General features: G+C 41.8%; 1 protein-coding gene across 5 annotated transcripts in view; it reads right to left on the bottom strand.

Moving 5' to 3' along the window:
• COG3 (component of oligomeric golgi complex 3) overlaps positions 1 to 18,503 on the bottom strand; it is an 85,486-nt gene extending 66,983 nt beyond the window's left edge. For 2 of the 5 annotated variants that reach the window (XR_006102857.1, XM_042457353.1), the window contains exons 1-5: positions 18,291 to 18,502; positions 15,498 to 15,644; positions 11,169 to 11,230; positions 6,893 to 7,058; positions 323 to 397 (exon numbers count right to left, since the gene is read on the bottom strand). Coding sequence is in view for 4 of the 5 variants with exons in the window: in XM_042457353.1 (XP_042313287.1) it covers positions 323 to 397; positions 6,893 to 7,058; positions 11,169 to 11,230; positions 15,498 to 15,644; positions 18,291 to 18,434 (594 nt within the window). In the remaining variant the exon portion in view is untranslated. Of the gene's footprint in view, positions 1 to 322; positions 398 to 6,892; positions 7,059 to 11,168; positions 11,231 to 13,719; positions 13,923 to 15,497; positions 15,645 to 18,290 lie in introns of those variants that run through there. The other 3 variants (XM_042457354.1, XM_042457352.1, XM_042457356.1) reach the window with 3 other exon arrangements.

The following is an 18,503-nucleotide window of genomic DNA, read 5'->3' as shown; positions in this document are numbered from 1 at the left end:
TCATGGCAAGTGATTAGTATGTAATTATTCAAATACCCAAGTGTCTTCATTGGAAAGTGCTCGCCCTAGAAAGCCACGTTTCCAGTATCTCAGATGTTTTTCCCTTTATTTTTGAATATAAAATGATTGTTTCCCCAATCATTTTAATTTGAACACATGCTCCATTGCATTTGCACGTATATTTAACTTCCAGCTTTCTCCGCACTGCAGCTTTAGAAATCCAGTTAAATGGGTAATCCAAACCATTATGAGGATTTCTGGAACTTCATTCATCTTAAGTGAAAGACAGCTGTTGATCTTTTTTGGTGTCAAAAATACTTACTGTATTAATATTTTCCAGTTCATTGAAATATGACAATTTCTGATGGATGTCTTCTGTCAGTTCCACAAGCTCTGACTATTTAAAAAAAAAAAAAGACAATTAGCAGAAAATAACACATTGGAGAATATACCATGAAGGTCTATTCTAGCCAAGAAAAAGGAGCCATCCAAGAAAGGGTTAATTCCAGTCACTGCCCAGGCAAGACAGGGGATCACAGTGTTATTTTTGAAGAGCATTTCCAGTTGAATCCCTAGCTCTTCCTCAGTTTATTCCCAAGATGAGAAAAAGTAAGAAAGAACAGAAATCCTCTTTAAAAAGGAAAAATTGTCTTCCCACCATTTTGGGTGGGTTCATGTGCTGCGGAGCCTTTTCCTTGGCTAGAATGGACCTTCACAGTAAGTTCCCCCATGTGCCATTCTCAGACTGCAGAGAAGGAGCCATCTAAGTAGGTAAATACCCTAACATAAACTTCTCCTGGAAGAGAAGGTGGCAAGAAATTCAATTAGTCCAAGGCTTTCTGGAGCACTCTTCTGCCAATGGATGCTCTAGCAGAGGAAAATTTGTCTGGCATGTCATGTTTTGGAAGAGGTAGCCCAAGATGTAATTCTGCAAACCCTCCTCCAGGAAAGCATTAGCTGAGAAGACTGCCGAAGTGGCCACTGACCTAGTAGAGTGTGCTGTCACACTGTGTGGTTTAGGTGGACCAAGGGATTCATATACTAGGCAGACATATGCCTTGATTCATCAAGTTAGTGTAGATGTTGAGACCTCCTTGCCTAGAGGTGGGCAAAAAAGAGATGAAAAGCACTTCCATTTCCCTAAATGGCCTAGTGCACCTGACATACACTTTCAGGGACCTCTTTATATCCAGTTTATGCCACTGCCTCTCTTAAGTTGTGGACTGGGCAAGGGCAGAAGAATGGTAAGACAATGTTCTGAGTGATAAAAAGTCATTAAGGCTAGCAGATTGGAGAACCAAGACCTGCAGGGGCCAATGTAGAGTTCTCTGCTATGAGAACTACTGTTGTCTTTTCCTGCCTGGTCTTCCTGAGTACTCTGGAGACTAGGGCCGGGGAGAAGGAAAAGCATACAGTAGGCCTCAGGGCTAGTTCATCTGGAATGAAACCTGGGCTTCTGCTCTGAGGGAATGGAACCTGGTGAAATACCTGGAGAGTTTGTAGTTGATGTCTGATGCAATAAAATTGACCTTTAGACTTCTGTGTTTGATTTGTACCTGTGTTTGATGAAATACTAACGTGTCCAGGATCCATTCTCCTGGGTATGGTGAATTTGCTTCCTTGTTCAGGATACCCTAAATGTGCTGTGCTGCAAGAGAGAGCATATTCCCTTCTGCTCAGGAGAAGAGCTGACAGCCTTCATTGTTTAGGGAGAGAGAGAAAAAACTCCTCCCTGTCTGATTAGGTAAGATTTTCTGGCTGAGTTGTCAATTCAGAATAAACAAGCAACCACAAGCTCCTGAACTGCAATGGCAGTTCTGGAGGAGGCAGACACTGTGGGGATGGGGGTGTTAAGGGCAAGTGTGCATCTTTACAGCCCTCGTGAAGTTATATGACCCTTCCTGGACATGTTAAGGGGGAAAACTGAAGACGAACTAAAGAGGGATCCAATAGGAAATACAGCGGGCCCTTTGTATTCACAGGGGTTTGTTTCGAGCACCACCAGCACCACCACCCCCTGCAGATACAAAAATCCATAGATGTTGAACTCCCATTAAATACAATGGCATAGTAAAACAGTGTCCCTTATATAAAATAGGAAGATCAAGATTTGCTTTTTAGAAATTTCATTCAAGCTATGGATGCTTGAATCCACGGATAATTTGCTTTTTTTAGAATTTATATATTTTTGAGTATTTTCAAGCCATGGATACTTGAATCCATGGGTAAACAATCCGCGGATACAGAGGGCCAACTGTATTATCTAAAAATAACCCATGATCCCTTGCCTCGCCTAGTCAGCAACTGCAATTAAACCTTCCATGGATGGCTTTTTGTCCACCGACTGGGAACTAAGAACATATTAACAATTCATGGTATCCCAAGCTGCCACAAAAAGTCACTGAAGACAGAATCATAGAATCATAGAGTTGGAAGAGACCGCAAGGGACATCCAATCCAACCTCCTGCCATGCAGGAAATCTAAATCAAAGCATCCCCAACAGATGGCCATCCAGCCTCTGTTTAAAGACCTCTAAGAAAGGAGGCTTCACTACACTCCGAGGGACTTTGTTCCAATGTCAAACAGCCTTTACTGTCAGGAAGTTCCTCCTAATGTTGAGGTGGAATCTCTTTTCCTGTAGCTTGCATCCATTGCTCTGGGTCCTAGTCTCTGGAGCAGCAGAAAACAAGTTAGCTCCCTCCTCAATATGACATCCCTTCAAGTATTTAAACAGGGCTATCATATCACCCCTTAACCTTCTCTTCTCCAGGCTAAACATACCCAGCACCCTAAGTCCTTCCTCATAGGGCATGGTTTCCAGACCCTTCACCATTTTAGTCACCCTCCTTTGGACAAGCTCCAGTTTCTCAATGTCATTTTTGAATTGTGGTGCCCAGAACTGGACACAATATTCCAAGTGGGGCCTGACCAAAGCAGAATAGAATGGCACTATTACTTCCCTTGATTTAGACCAGGCATTGGCAACCTACAGCCCGCGGGCCGGATCAGGCCCGCGGAGACCGTCAGAGCGGCCCCAGGCCGTCCCTGCCGCCGATTGCCGCCGCTGGCGCCCTCCTTCCCTCGCCCTGTGAAAAGGCTTCGGCCTTCCGAGGGGGCGGGGGAACCTCTGGGGCCGCCGGCAAACCCGCCAATCAGCGGCGTTTGCCGCCGGCGCCCTCCTTCCCCCCTGCCCTGTGAGAAGGCTTCGGGCTTCCCAGGGGGCAGGGAGAGGCTGTGGGGCCGCGGGCTTCGCAAGAGGGAGGTGGGGGTCCCCCTCGTCCTTTTCCCCAAGCCTGCAGTTGCTGCAGAGCCGCGGGCCTGGCAAGAGGGAGGCGGGGTTCCCCTTGTCCTTTTCCCCAAGCCCGCAGTTGCTCCACAGCCACGGGCCTGGGGAGAAGGAGGTGGGGGTCCCCCTCGTCCTTTTCCCCAAAGCAAGAGGCAAAGTAAGGTGGGAAATCACCCTCCTCAGGGACTTGGGTGCAAAAGGCACGCTTCTTCTTCTTTGCTGCTGCTGCTGCTGCTGCAGGCGCCTTTTTCCCCTCTCAGAAGCTCCCGCGGGGGCGGGAGGAAGAGGAAGAAGGCAGAGAAAAAACGGAGGAGAAAGAAAGAAGGGAAACCCTTGCCTTCCCCTTCCTTCCTTGTCCTCTTTCTCCTCTGTTTTTTTCTGCTTTCCTCTTCCTCCAGCCGCCTCTCCCCTTCTCTCTCTGTCTCACACACACAAAAGCTCTGGCCCTGCTTCCCCTCCTTTGAGCAAGAGTGGGAGAGAGGAGGCAGCCACGGGGTTGTTGTTGTTGTTGTGTGCCTCCATTTGCAAATTATGGAGACCTTGAGGCAAAACTATCATGGGGCTTTTAGGTCCAAAACAAGCTTTGCAGAAATAACCCACTTTGAGGCCGCTTTAACTGCCTAAGGAATCCTGGAAATTGTAGTTTATTGTGGCACCAGAGGCTCTCTGCCAGAGGCTAAATGTCTCATGAAACTACAGTTCCCAGAATTCCCTAGCATTGATCCAGGGCAGTTAAAGCAAGCTCAAACTGGATTATTTCTGCTTTATGTTTTGGGCCTCAGAGGAGATTTTTTTTGCCTTTGCCACTGTCTTCTCCCGACCGAGAGAGTGTGATTTTCCCAAGAGGGAACCCAGTGGAGATTCAAACTTTGGAGGGCAGAGAGGTTTGTTGTTGTTGTGTGCCTTCAAGTTGTTTCGGACAATGGCATTTCTAAGGTGAACCTATCATGGAGGTTCCTTGGCAAAGTTTTTCAGAGTAGGTTTATCATGATCCCTCCTGAGACTGAGAGAGTGTGGCTTGCCCAAGAGCACCAAGTGGGTCTCCGTGGATGAGCAGGGCTTCAAACTCTGGTCTCCAGGCACACAGCTCAAACCACTGAACCATGCTGCCTCTCTGTATCTTCTGTGCTTTTAAAATGCTTGTTGTTGTATGCCTGCAAGTCGTTTCCAGTTTATATCTATATGTATATATCTGTAGGTGGGTGTGCATGTGTGTGTGAGTGTGTGTGTATTATATATAAATAGATGTGTTGGTGTATATATGTGTATGTGTGGGATATATATATATATATATATATGGGTGTGGATGTATGCATGTGTGTTTCTGTGTATATATGTGTGGGTGGGCATGAATGTGTGAGTGTATATATCAGTGAGTAGGTGTGGATGTGTGTATGTATGTATATATGAGACAGACTCTGCATACTAAGTCTAAGGGGGAGCTGTAAAGGGTTGTTGTTGTTATGTAGTTGTGTGCCTCCACTCTCCTCCCCCTCCAGCTCTCTGTTGGTGGTGAGGGGGTTGTTGTTGTTGTTGTTGCTGCTGCTGCTGTACACCTTCAGTCTATTTCCAACCCTGGCACCAAGGTTTTGGTGAGTTTCTCCAAAGGAGGTTTGCCAGTGTCTCTCTGAGGCTGAGAGAGTGTGATTTTCCCAAGGTCTCCCAGTGGGTTTCATGGGGTTTCCTTGGAGAGAGTTATATGAGATTTGTGGGTGTATAAGTGTGTGTGTGTGTGTGTGTGTGGGTATAAATGTGTATGTGTAAATAGTGGCTGGGTATATATATGTCTATATGTGTGTATGTATGTATTTTTGTGTGTGTGTGTGTATACTGTATATATATATATTGGGGCAAACTGTGCCCCACTACGTCCAAGGGGGAGCTATAGGGTTGTTGTTGTTATATAGTTGTGTGCCTTCAAGTCCTTTCTGACCTATGTGGCAACCCTATAGTGGGGTTTTCTTGGCCATTAACTTTAGAGGAGGTTTGCCCTTGCCATCCCTTGAGGCTGAGAGAGTGTGAGCCAGTGGGTTTCCATGACCAAGCTGGGATGAGAACCCCAGTCTACAAAGTTGTCCGATGGTAAAACCACTATGCTGGTTCCTTTTTATCATCCTCTATTCTACATTGTAGAACTAATCCAGTGTGACACCAATTTTTAAGTGCTGTAGTTCCATCCTATGGAGTCCTGGGATTTGTAGTTTTACTTTGGTCTTCTCTGCAAAAGAGTGCTGGTGCCTCATAGAACTACTAATCCCAGGATTCTGTAGGATGGAGCCATGGCAGTTAAGGTGGTCTCAAACAACGTTACTTCTACAGTGTAGTTGCAGCCTACATTAGAGCCACTGAATTGATGGAATCCTACTTGTTCATTCACTATTCATTTAGCAATTGATTGAATGTTTTTTTCCTTAGTTGGGAATAACCAACAGGAATTTATTTATTTGTTTGTATTTTATTTATTTTATTTGGTTTATATGTGGCTTTTCTGTCCAGGAGGCTGTCCAAAAGATGCCCGATTTTGAGCAGGATTGTGGTTGTTTCTGACTTACTGTGACCTAAGGGTTTTCTTGACAAGGCTTTATAAGTATTTTTCCTTTTTGCTATGGCATCCTCTGAGGCTGAGAGAGTGTGACTTAGCTCTATTTTTGTGTGCTTTCAAGTCTTTCCCAACTTAGGGCAACCCTGATTTTCTTCACATGAGGTTTGGGTTTGCTGAAGAGAGTGTGACTTGTGTGTATGGTGCCTACAAGTTGCTTCCAACTTATGGTGACCCTAAGCAGAAAATATTATGTGGTTTTCCTGGCAAATTTCATCAGGGGGATTTATTATTGCTAGTCTGAGGCTGAGAGAGTGTGCCTTGGATTTTTACCTGGAAGTCCCACCCCAGAAGGCAGAGGTCCTGCTCCCCAGAGGGCAGATGACCCTCCCCAGAAGCCTTGCCCCCAGAGGGAGGAAGTCCCAGAGGGAGGAGGTCCCGCCCCCCAGAGGGAGGAAGTCCCACCCCCAGAGGGAGGAAGTCCCCCCCCCCCGGCACTCAGTGCCACCCAGTGAAGAGATACCTTTGAGTTTGGGCACTCAGCTTCAAAAAGGTTCGCTATCACTGGACTAGAATAACTCTCTATTTTCTATTTATTTATTTGAAATTATTAAATTATTTATTTTTTTGCTTCGGCCCCCCAGTTGTCCAAGGGACAGGAACCCGGCCCCCGGCTCAAAAAGGTTGCCTACCCCTGATTTAGACACTATACTTCTATTGATGAGCCTAAAATCTCATTGGCCTTGTTAGCTGCCACATCACACTGTTGATTCATGTTCAATTTGTGGTCTATTTGGACTCCCAGATATCTTTCACACATAGTCTTGTTTAGCCAGGTGTCACCCATCCTATATCTGTTCATTTCATTTTTCTGCCCTAAGAGCAGTAGCTTACATTGCTTTGGGTTAAAATTCATTTTGTTAGCTCTGGCCCAGCTTTCTAATCTATTAAGGTCATTCTGAAGTTTGATCCTGTCCTCAGGGGTATTAGCTACTCCTCCTAATTTGGTGTCATCTGTGATTACAGAGGTTTAGTTGAACTATTTATTTCCTAGGCAAATCGTTACCTGCTCTTTCAACAGCTGTTCACAGGCTTCATGGAGGGTTCCTGTTTTGGTTGACACAAAGAAATATTGCTTCTGTAATGATTCCAAGTGCTGAAGAGCGCTGGTCACATCATTCAATATAGCATCACACTGCTCTTCAAATCCAGACAAATATAGCCTTGTTTGCCTAGAGCAATAAAAGACAGTTAAATGCAGGGAAGCATGTTATTTGTACTGATGGACTCATTTAGTAAAACTGCAGAGGAACCTGTATAACTGGGAACCATCAATTAGGATGGATGGGGATGGTGGTGAATGAGAAAGCTATAAACAGCAAAATTCAGTAAACAAGAAACTTATAATTAACTTGTAAGTAACTTATAATATACCTAAACATATTTTTATTTTGTTAAAGTATATCAAATTGCCACACCAGGAAGGATCAGGAAATAGGCATATATCAAAAGGATTCATGAAGAAATGAAATACTGCACCTTTGTTATATCTTACAGATGTATTCTTTTACTAACTATGCATTACAATAACCAAATAAATAAATAAATTCTCTATATTGCAGATCAACAAGAGATGAAATTTGGCAAATCTAAAGGGCCGAGACTGGTCTGGGAGTCAAATTTGATTATACAAACATTGGAAAAACAATGAGATTCAATATGGAAAATGCCATCTTGTAAATCAATATTTCATTAGTGCAGAAAAAACAAATTAAACATTTAAAAATGGTATTATCATCCACTCAAACTTCATAAGAATAATTATGAAGTTTCAAAATTATGTTGGACAGGCTGTGGAAAAGTAACTGGGAACATAACTGGTTAACTTGTTGAAAAGTATTTCAATAAGTTCTGGGAAGAAGTATTAGAATGAATAAGCCAAATCTCAGGTTAAAACTTCATTTTAAAGAAGCATTATTACACATTTCCCTGTTTAAAGGTGTTATTGAAAATCTGCCAAATGAGGCTCTTACAGCACTTATATTAAGTGCAACAAGATTAGAAATTGTGAAGACATGGAAGACCTCTCAGTGCAAAAGTGGCAAAACTGAATATAGTCCACTTTCAAAAAATAAACATACAAACTGAAAGCAGCAAGAAGGGAAATAATATATTTGAAATCATCTGGAAGTCATGTGTTGTTTACACAACTCGGGTTAATACTGAATTTAAACCACTTTCTCTTTTGGAAAAATTGTTAAAATTATTAAAAATTAAAATTATAAAAATATTGTTGAAAGTTATGATTATAGATGAACAACATGTAACTATTTAGAAGATAATTTACATCTATACTGGTTAGCGGGGAACAGGGTTATTAATTCAAGATGTGGAGATGGGAGAGTAAAAAGGAGGGAGGGACAGAGAGAGGAGCACATCAGAAGTATGACAGGCAATTACTGTATATTTTGTGATCATTATTCCTAGTTACTGTCATTAATGCACGTTAAAAATAAAATTAAAATATAAGAGCAACATTTCAGACAAGTCAACATTATTTATTTATCTTTATTTCTTTCTCTTTTGCTTCTCCCCCCTACCAATGTGTTTATATTTGATATCACAGTGTCCTCACTACATCTTTATTTTCTATAAGCTTATTGTACAAAATGTAAATAGATATACAAGTATAACTTCGGTATTCATCCTATTTTTTTTTAAAAAAACCACCTGAAAATGCTCCAGGAACCATGGTGGGAGTGGGGGGTGGGGGGGGGTGGAATTCTTCAATATTTTCATCCTCCTGGGTTGTTTTAGATACAAGAGAGGCATTTCTTAAATCAAAAAGTAAACCAGAAGTCACTTCTGATTTCAAAAAAAAGTCCTCCTTTGTATTTGAAAATATCCACGGGCCAAAAACATGCCTCCATATCTCCTACAAGGGTTAATGAACATGTTGAGCAAAAAACAAGGCTTCACTTACCCCACTGGCAAAATATTATCAGAAACCAACGTTATCTGAAGGTTTAAATCATCCTGATTTTAATGTTTTTAAATCACAATGTAAGTATTATTTGGAGACAAAAATAATTCAGAAATCCTAAATAGTTGAAAAACATTTAAAGGGTAAATAAAACTTGGCAACATCTTATTTTGCTAGACTGTAACATGAACCAATAATGAAATACAGTATATATCAAATTAAGCCCAAGATAGTACCAGAAGATGAAACTCCCAAGCTGAATGGCGCTCAATGAGTTACAGGTTGAGTCTCCCTTATCCAGAAATCCAAAATATTCCAAAAAACAAAACCTTTTTCATGGGTGGCTAAGATACTGACAGCTTTTCTTTTTGAAGAAACTTTGTTTTAAGCACAACATTATTTTTAAAATATTGTATAAAATTACAATATTGTATAAAATTCAGGCTATGTGCATAAACTGGATATGAAACATAAATGAATTTTGTGTTTAGACTTAGGTCTCATCGCAAAGATATCTCATTATATACATGTATGCAAATACACATATTCCAAAATTTTTAAAAATATACAAAATCACAAGCACCTCTGTTCCCAAGTTTTTCATATAAGGAGACTCAACTTGTTCTGGGGCAGAGCAAAAGACAACAAGTAGTGCTGGGCTAATGATGCAACTGGAGTCAAAATGAAAGGATGTTCATTTGATGACAGTAAGGGCTGTTCGACAGTGGAACAAACTCCCTCAGACTGTAAAGAAGCCTCCTTTCTTAGAGGTCTTTAAAAAGAGGCTGGATGGCCAGCTGTCGGGGATGCTTTGATTTAGATTTCCTGCATGGCAGGGGGCTGGATTGATGGCCCTTGCAGTCTCTTCCAACTCTATGATTCTATGATGTCTTTAGAGGTGAAATGAAAGTCTGAAGCTGCACAACACTTATGGGAGCATGGAATGTGAGAACACTGAATCAAGGAAAGCTAGACACAGGGGAAAGCTACACATAGTAAAACAATAATGGAACATATAAACATTGCAATACTTGAGATGAGCAGCTAAAGCGGACAGGAATGGGATGTTCTGAGTCAGATAATTACACAGTGTTTTAATATCAGAAAAGAAAGATGGGGGTCTGAGACTGGTTACAGATGTGCATTAATGACAATTAAAGGTTATGGATTTGGGGGGCTAAATGGCATTTAGGGAGCCCTGGTAACATAGTGTACTGCAGCCACAGGGTATGTGATTTCAATCCCAAAGTATAGGTTACGAATCAAGATAAGATGTTGTGGCATGCCATTTTTTTTTAGAGTGAACCATAAACCATAAGAAAAGACATAAATATTTAAATATTGCAGAAATTAGAACACACAGTTTATTTTTAAATGCAACATCTTGTTTTTTATCTCCTTTATCTAGGAGCTGTTTGACAGTGAAATTATTACACCAGAAATTGTTAGACTCTTCTTTATGGAAGATACAGAGGTTGGATGACCATCTGTCAGGGAAATTTTGATGCCAATTCCTGCACTAGCAGAGAGCTGTACTACATGAACCTTTGGGCCCTTTAAAACTCTGTTTCTATTATTTTTCATGAATCAATCAAAATTGTAAACATGGAATGGACTATGCCTTTACTTGAATTCTCTCATTCACAACAGACTAGTTGGTCTAAAATTACTGAACAGAGAATAAGCGCACTCATCACCTTAATACACTGTAAATTTAAATTCTCCACATGTTCAATCTGAGGTGTTAAAATTTGTTGATGCATCTCATGCATAAACAATTTCATCTAGCCAAAAGTTGGAAATGTGCACAGTTTGATACAAAGTCGAAAGAGAAAGATTCAAAATGACCCAGTTAACAAGTGAAAGATCCAACAGAATGAGAACAAAATACACTTGTCCCTCCATATTTGCTAGAGTTAGGGGAACAAGACCCCCGTGAATATGGAAAAACTGCAAATAACAAAAACACCATGTTTTTCCCTGAGAGGACACCTCTCTAGGAATCTCTAGGTCCTCCAGTGCAACTCTGTGGCCAATGTCCAACATACACTGACCATAGAATGGCACTGGAGTAGCTACAAATGCCCAGTAGAGTATTCTCTCTAGGAATCTCTTGGTCTTTCAGTGCAACTTTTAGTTAAAGTTGACCACAGAGTTGCACTGGAGGACCTAGACAGTCCTAGAGAGAACATATTAATGAAATCCGTGAATAATCAAATCCGCAAATATCAAAGCCGCAAATATGGAGGGATGACTGTATAATACATAGATCAAAGTACATAAACAGAAACAGCTATCATCACTGCTAGATTCTCACTTGATAATCAAAATACTACTAAAAGAGGTAAAACACAAATACCTGTATTTAGCCCCTTCATTTTGATCCATCTGGGTACCAAGCTGATCAAACCAAGAGAAGAACTACAGCAAAGAAGAAAGAAATTGACCACAATTATTATAAATAAAATAATAAATAAACTTTATTCTTATACCCCGCCTTTCTGTTGCAGCAATCAAGGTGGCTTACATGACTAGAATACTGTATTTTCTGGCATGTAAGAATACTTTTTAACCCAGGAAAATCTTCTCAAAAGTCCAATCCAAGCAGGCTTTGTATACAACAAGGTTTCCTGCTAAGTAACTGCATGTCATAAGCATTTGAATTTAAATTACCATATTGAAATCAAATCTGATGTTTTTTTAATTTTTATTTGATGTGCGTTGGAAGAGGGGTAGTCTTATACGGTGAGTACATCCCAAACTCTATCTTTTAACTGGAAAAGTTGGGGGTTATCTTATATGCCCAATCGTCTTATACGCCGGAAAATATGGTATATTGGAATAATACGAACGATTTGGATTCTTCGATCATGTGCTGCAGTTCCATGAGGAGGGACTTCTTGCAACGGATGGGTTGCATCTCACACCAGTTGGAAGAAATGTTTTTGCCAACAGTCTCAAGAATTTGATCAGGAGGGTTTTAAACTGAGTTTCGTGGGGAATGGAGACAATATTAAGGAGGTGTCTCAAGAAACCAGGATGGATGACTAAGGAACATTCAACTGAGCTAAGTTTTAAAAGGAACATGTATAATAAATGGAAAAAGAGGGAAATCACGAAAAAGGAATTCAAAGAAATAGCAAGCATGTGTAGTCAGAAAACCTAAAGCACAGAATGAACTCAGGCTTGCTAGAGGTTAAAAACAATAAAAAGGACTTTTTTGGATATGTCCGCAGCAAAAGGAAGAAGAAGGAAATGGTAGGGCCACTGCATGGAAAAGATGGCAAAATGCTAGCAGGGGACAGAGAAAAGGCAGAATTACTCAACACCTTCTTTGCCTCAGTCTTCTCAGAAAAGGCAAAGGGAACTCAACCTTAGGATAATGGAGCAGAGGACAGAATAGAGGAATTTAAGCACAGAATTAGTAAAGAGATAGTACAGGAATATCTGGTTAATCTAAATGAATTTAAATCTCCAGGATCAGATGAACTACATCCAAGGGTATTAAAAGAATTGGCAAATGTAATATCGGAACCATTGACAATAATCTTTGAAAATTCCTGGAGAACAGAAGTGCCAGCAGACTGGAAGAGGGCAAATTTTGTCCCCATCTTCAAAAAGGGAAAAAAGAGGATCCAAACAATTATCGTCCAGTCAGTCTGACATCAATATCAGGAAAGATTCTAGAGCAGATAATTAAACAGAGAGTCTGTGAACATCTAGAAAGCAATGCCATAATCACAAAAAGTCAACATGGGTTTCAGAGAAACAAGTCATGCCAGACAAATCTGATCTCTTTCTTTGATAAAATTACCAGCTTGTTAGATGAAGGGAATGCTGTGGATACAGTGTATCTTGATTTCGGTAAGGCCTTTTACAAGGTTTCCCTTGACATTCTTGCAAACAAGCTTTTAAAATGTGGGCTAGACAAGGTAACTGTTACATGGATTTGTAACTGGTTGACCGGCCGAACTCAAAGGGAGCTCAACAGTGACTCCTTTTCATCCTGGAGAGAAGTGACCAATGGGGTCCCACAGGGCTCTGTCCTGGGGCCAGTGTTGTTCAACATCTTTATCAATGACTTGGATGACAAAATTGGGGGCATACTCATCAAATTAGCAGATGACACCAAATTAGGAGGACTAGCTAATACTCCAGAGGGAGTATTTACTTCAAGTGCAGTATGGTCTTGTTTGTCATGTGCCTCAACCCAATGGTCTCAGATGAGGAACAAGCCTAACCTTGCCTGCATGAAAGGGAAGAGATAATAATGTAATACGTGGCTCTGAACCTAGCCTTGTTCTTAGCTCATGTTTTTCACCCATTCTCTTTACAACATTCCTGACTTTCTTGTAGTTGATGTGGCTTTCTGTAAGCACTGTTTCTGCATCTCTGACTCTGACCAAATGAGCTCTACTATACTGGAATGACATTTAAAAGTCAGAGCAGGTTACTTATCTGGTGCCACTGGCATTGAATGACTTGAACAACTTGCAAGTGTTCATGATGAGTTTGGGGCCCAATTCAAGGACCCATTCTTGCAGAAGGCATATACATGCTTGATGACCCTGTGGCAGAGTGCACAGTCAGTAAGCGAATATGACAAAGAGTTCTGGTGACTGGCAGTGAAGACTTCCTAACTTGTCCAAGAACACCAAGATCCAGCATTCCCAAAACAGGATGCACCTGGACATCTTGGAGTGGATACTCTCAAAAGACAACCCTGGCACCCTAATGGAATGAGTCATCTTGAAGGAGAGATGGTCAAGGAAATTGTGAAGTTCAGCAAGCAGCGCCAAGGCTTGACAGTGAAACCAGTAGTTAAGTGAGGCCACCCAAAAACAACCTGCCAAAATGTGTAGAAAGCAACTGAGAGGGCACAAGAGCAGTACCTATAACTAGGGCTGTACCTGCAATGTGGTAAGAAGGGTCATATCTGGAGAAGGATATGCAGAGAAAGAAAGCATTGGCATCAGGAGGCGCTGCTAAGAAATGTAGCAGCGATGTGAAGACACCAACAGCAGCGCTGGCAACAGCACGTCAACCAAAGGACTCAGAGACACCCATGGAGAGTTTGGGAAGCGATCCAGAGTGGGCAGGAAATGATGAGAGCCTGCATTAGATAGCACCAAAAAGTGAACTGGGGGTAGTAGATACACTACATTCATAGTGAGTTGTGGACCACCCCCAAGCTTCTTTCCAGTCAAACTGAGAAATCATAATAGACTTGGAGGCTGTTTTGTATTCAGGGAGTATGCAATGCCTCGTCAACCCAGCGGTGACCTCACTGTTAGGGTTGGTACCTCACCCTAACATTTTGGATAGCCCCATCAATTTTGTCCAAATGGATGGCAATGACATGAGGGAAGGGAGTGTTAAGCACTCAATAGTTTTCCTGGGTGTGGGAAACCTCTGGGAAACCATTCAATTTGTGCTGGCTCCCACCTCTGACTACAAAAACTGAACTGGCTGAAATTCTCAATCCTTGGGTGCAGTGGAAAAGGAGGAAAATAAGTTTCCCAAATCCTGTCACCTTTCTAAAAAGGGAGTGTTAGCTAAGCGTGGGGAAGCTAACAAGGTGTTGGAGACAATGGGAGAACATAAGAAAAGGGGGACTTGAACATTCATCCTGAAAATGCTGACCTTTTTGCACCTCTACACACACACACCCTGGCTGTGCAAATGAACTTGAACTGTGGAGTCAAACTTCCTAAATTCCAATTGTACTGAATGACCCCCCAAGGAAATTGTATCCCTTACGGATTTCACTGACAAAAATTTGACAGTCTCACTAACAGCAACTATAGTGTTTTTCTGTGAAAAGAAAGAGGTTACAATTTGTCATTGACTTTAGAGGCTTGAATGCCTTTCCTCAAATTTCCCATTCCCCTCAGGAAAGATCTGTTCCTGGCAACAGGAAGAGTGTTCATCAAACTAGACTTGAGAATGAGAATATTAGAGAGGGGGGTGAGTTTAAAGCTGTTTTTAACTGCCCTTTGGGAGCATTTGAGTACCTTTGTATATGTTCAAGTGTCAGTCCTGACAAAAAGTGAACATTTTTGATTTCTGAATAAAGTTTCTGTGTTTATACAAATTAAGCTTGAATTTCTGTACCAAAGTCATCTTGTATATGAGCAGACAGGTGGCACTTAGTAGCCCACTTTGTGTAGGATTGGACTCTGGAGACTTTGAGAAAGTAGAGGAATTTATAATTAGTACAATACTCTGTTCATAATTTTTTATTCTAAAAATACACTGGACATCTAAATTATACATGTCTGAGATATTTTTTGTTTGTTTTTTTGCAGTTGTCTAATACCAACTGTACTTAAGGATGGAAGGAGAAAATAACTTTCTGGATTACCTTCTAGGCCTGGAGCTAATTCATGGCAGCCACTAGGGGTTGGATGGCTTTTTTTTATCCCACTGCCTCCAATCTGCATTTCTCCAGCCAAGCCAATAGCAGAGAAAATACTGGACCGCACTCAGGTGGGGATGATTTGAGGATTTAGTACAATGAACTGGCTTTTAGTGAACATACTAGCCTGCCAAAGATGTTCTTCTCTGCTGGTCAATAGATACTTTTCTCTCATCAGAGAGAGAAAGAAGTTTTCTGCCCATTAATAGCCTATTTTGTTATAGCCATATAGGGTATGAATCTGCATACAAGAACACATGTAGGTATTACCTGTTGTGCAGTTTCAATTATTTCATTTTCCAAGCCCAAAGCAGAGAACCCTTTGAAGATGATATCCTCTGTGGATTCTGGTACTGTGGCTGTTAGTGTTACCGTTAATGATGGCTGCCCAAGGCTGATTAAATCTTCAATAGGAAGCTGTTCAAAGAAATCAAGAATTTAATTATGATTAAATTGATTTAAAATTCAAGAAACCAGTTCCTCATCTATTTACCCACATTCATAGAAATGACCCAAGTTATCACTTACTTAAAACCTCTTCTGAGTCACAACTGTTTACTACGTAACAAAAAAGAATACCAAAAAAATGATCTTTAAACACAAAATAGTTAGAGCTACATTACTTAAGAAAATCTGTAGTGCTTAGTTACAAGTTTTCCCATTTAACTTATTGTTCCAGAGCAACACAGAGTGCACTGATGTTTAAACTCATTTGCAGAAAGGTGAGAAGATAATGGTTAGAATGCTTGCCTAACAGATGAACAAATGGTACTAGACACTCAGCTATTATTTTTGAAAGGCATGGACAGTAAAAATGTATGAATAATTATTCCCAAACTGCCTTCATTATAACACTTATACACTACCAATATCAAACAGACAATTAGTTCTTTTTTTATACCAACATACATTAATATCCCACCTCATTCTCAATATGGGATCCAAAGCATTTCATAATATAGTCTGAAACTATAGTAATAACATTACTACCAATAATAACATTAAAGTTTTAAAAGTATTAAATAAAATCTACTAAAAACAGTACTAATTTAAAGAAACTGGATGGATTTGTGTACACGACCTGTCTGCAATAACCATGGGAGGGAGTACACAGGCAAAAAGGATTAGCCAAAAAGGCCCTCTCACATGCCCTTATCAAGCACACTTGTGAGTGGGACCAAGATAAAGCCTTCCCCCAAGGATCTCAAAACTCAGGGAGGTATATATGGTTATATTAATCTTTCCTAAAATGGAAGACATATTTCATGTCTTCACCAAGTAGCTGCTTTAACTGTTACACAACAAGATTAAATTCACAAATCTAAGTTAGGTTACATCTCAACAGCTTGGATAATTTGGCTCTAATGAGCCAGTTGAAATACAAAGGAGTATGTAATTCTTTATTTGTCTTATAATATTATTATTATTAAACTTTATTTCTAAAGCGCTGTAATTATACACATATAATAATTAATAAATGCATATAAAAAAAGAAATACAAAAGAGTCAGGAAAGATGCACAAATGATTTAAGCAGCTGGTGTAGCCACAGGTGCCACAATGACAGGCTGTATTAAGAGGTGATATGATAGCCCTTTTTAAATATTTGAAGGGATGTCATATTGAAGAGGGAGCAAGCGTGTTTTCTGCAGCTCCAGAGAACAGGACCTGGACCAATGGATGCAAGCTGCAGTAATGAATCCATTGCTTTATCCAGAATACATTGGCCTGGTACATACCTGTAAAATGGTCCAGAGCAGCAGCGGCTTTTTTTCCTCCACAGGGAAGCCGCAGCTGCCAAACCACATGGCTTTTTTATGTCGTGGTTGCGGCAGAACAAGTGCACCAATGGCACACTGGTTACACAAGCACCGCATGGCACCCTGCAGATACTGTGTGGCGATTGTGTAACAATGTGTACAGGGTGCCACCATTGTGACACCCTTGTCATGTGCCAGGGTTGAGGGGCGTGTGGGCGGAGCGCCCCGAGGCAACCCTGGCACGTGATGAGGACATCACAAAGGGCCAGTCTGTACCAGCCCATTATTCACTCAACCATCTCAACATTAGGAGGACCTTCCTGACAGTAAAAGCTGTTCCACAGTGGAATATATGCTGCCTTGGAGTGTGGTGCCATCTCCTTCTTTGGAGGTTTCTAAACAGAGGCTGGATGGCCATCTGTCGAAGAGGGTGCTTTGATTGTGAGTCCCTGCATGGCAGAAGGGGGTTGGACTGGATGGCCTTTGCAGTCTCTTCCAATCTATGCTCTCTGGGGGCCAATAGAAAATGGAGAAAGGAGGGTGGGGCATTTGCTACTGGGGCAGGGAGTGTGAAAGCTCCCGAGTGCAGCCAGTCAGGAAAGGATCAGTTGGTCAGGAGGAGCAGGAGGTGGCAACAGACATTCATCACTGCTTCTGGTAGTATTCCTCCCTTCCCACTTGTGGCATCCTGGGATCTGCAGTTTAGGAGGGGCACTTAGACTTCTCAGGCAGAGAGCTCTTAGGCCTAATTGAACTACAAACCCCAGAATGCAACAAGAGGCAGACAGAGCAGTTAAAGTGGAAGAGAAGCACTATCAGAAGGTAATCTCCTATAATAGCTCCACGTCATGGAATTCTGAAAGGTTTGGAGCTGCAACAAACTACACTTCCCAGAATTCCATAGCACAGCTCTTTGGCTAGAGATGCGAAGGACCACGGAGAAATTAGGAAAAGACAAACCATTTTGCTCTCTGTTTTTCCTGAATCATGAGGAAATACAATATCCCATAACTGACTTTCTTCTCCCCCCCTTTTCCCCGTAAGAGCATCCTGTGGTGATCTATTATGGCTCCACGTTAAAGAATTCTGAAAGCGCTGGAGCCACAGCAAACAACAATTCCCAGAATCCCATAGTATGTAGCCGTGGCAGCTAAAGCGGTGTCAAACCGGGTTATCTCTGCAGTGTGGGTGCAGCCAGTCCTGCTCCAAATGGAGGCCACTTGCATGATGGAGGAGGAGGAGGAGGAGGCTGAAATGCACGGCGTGTCCTGGAAAAGGGGGGCGACAGAGAGGGCGCTGGCTACCTCCGGAGGGGCGGGCAGGCAGGGCAGGGCTTCGCGCAGCTCCGCCACCGAGTCCCGCTGCCGCTCGCTGAGGGGAGCCAGGGGCAGAGCGGGATGCTCCCACAGCGCCAGGCGCTCCCCCGCTTCTCCGGACAGCGCCGCCATCCCTCCGCCGCGCAGAAGGAACTCCTCTACCCAAGCCTGGCCCCGGCAGTGACGCCACTTCCGTTCCCT

The sequence above is a fragment of the Sceloporus undulatus genome, chromosome 3 (genome assembly GCF_019175285.1).
Source record: "Sceloporus undulatus isolate JIND9_A2432 ecotype Alabama chromosome 3, SceUnd_v1.1, whole genome shotgun sequence".
In the NCBI taxonomy this organism is placed as follows: domain Eukaryota; kingdom Metazoa; phylum Chordata; class Lepidosauria; order Squamata; family Phrynosomatidae; genus Sceloporus; species Sceloporus undulatus.
The sequence above is the reverse complement of the archived record's forward strand: the minus strand, read 5'-3'. Positions and strand labels throughout refer to the sequence as shown.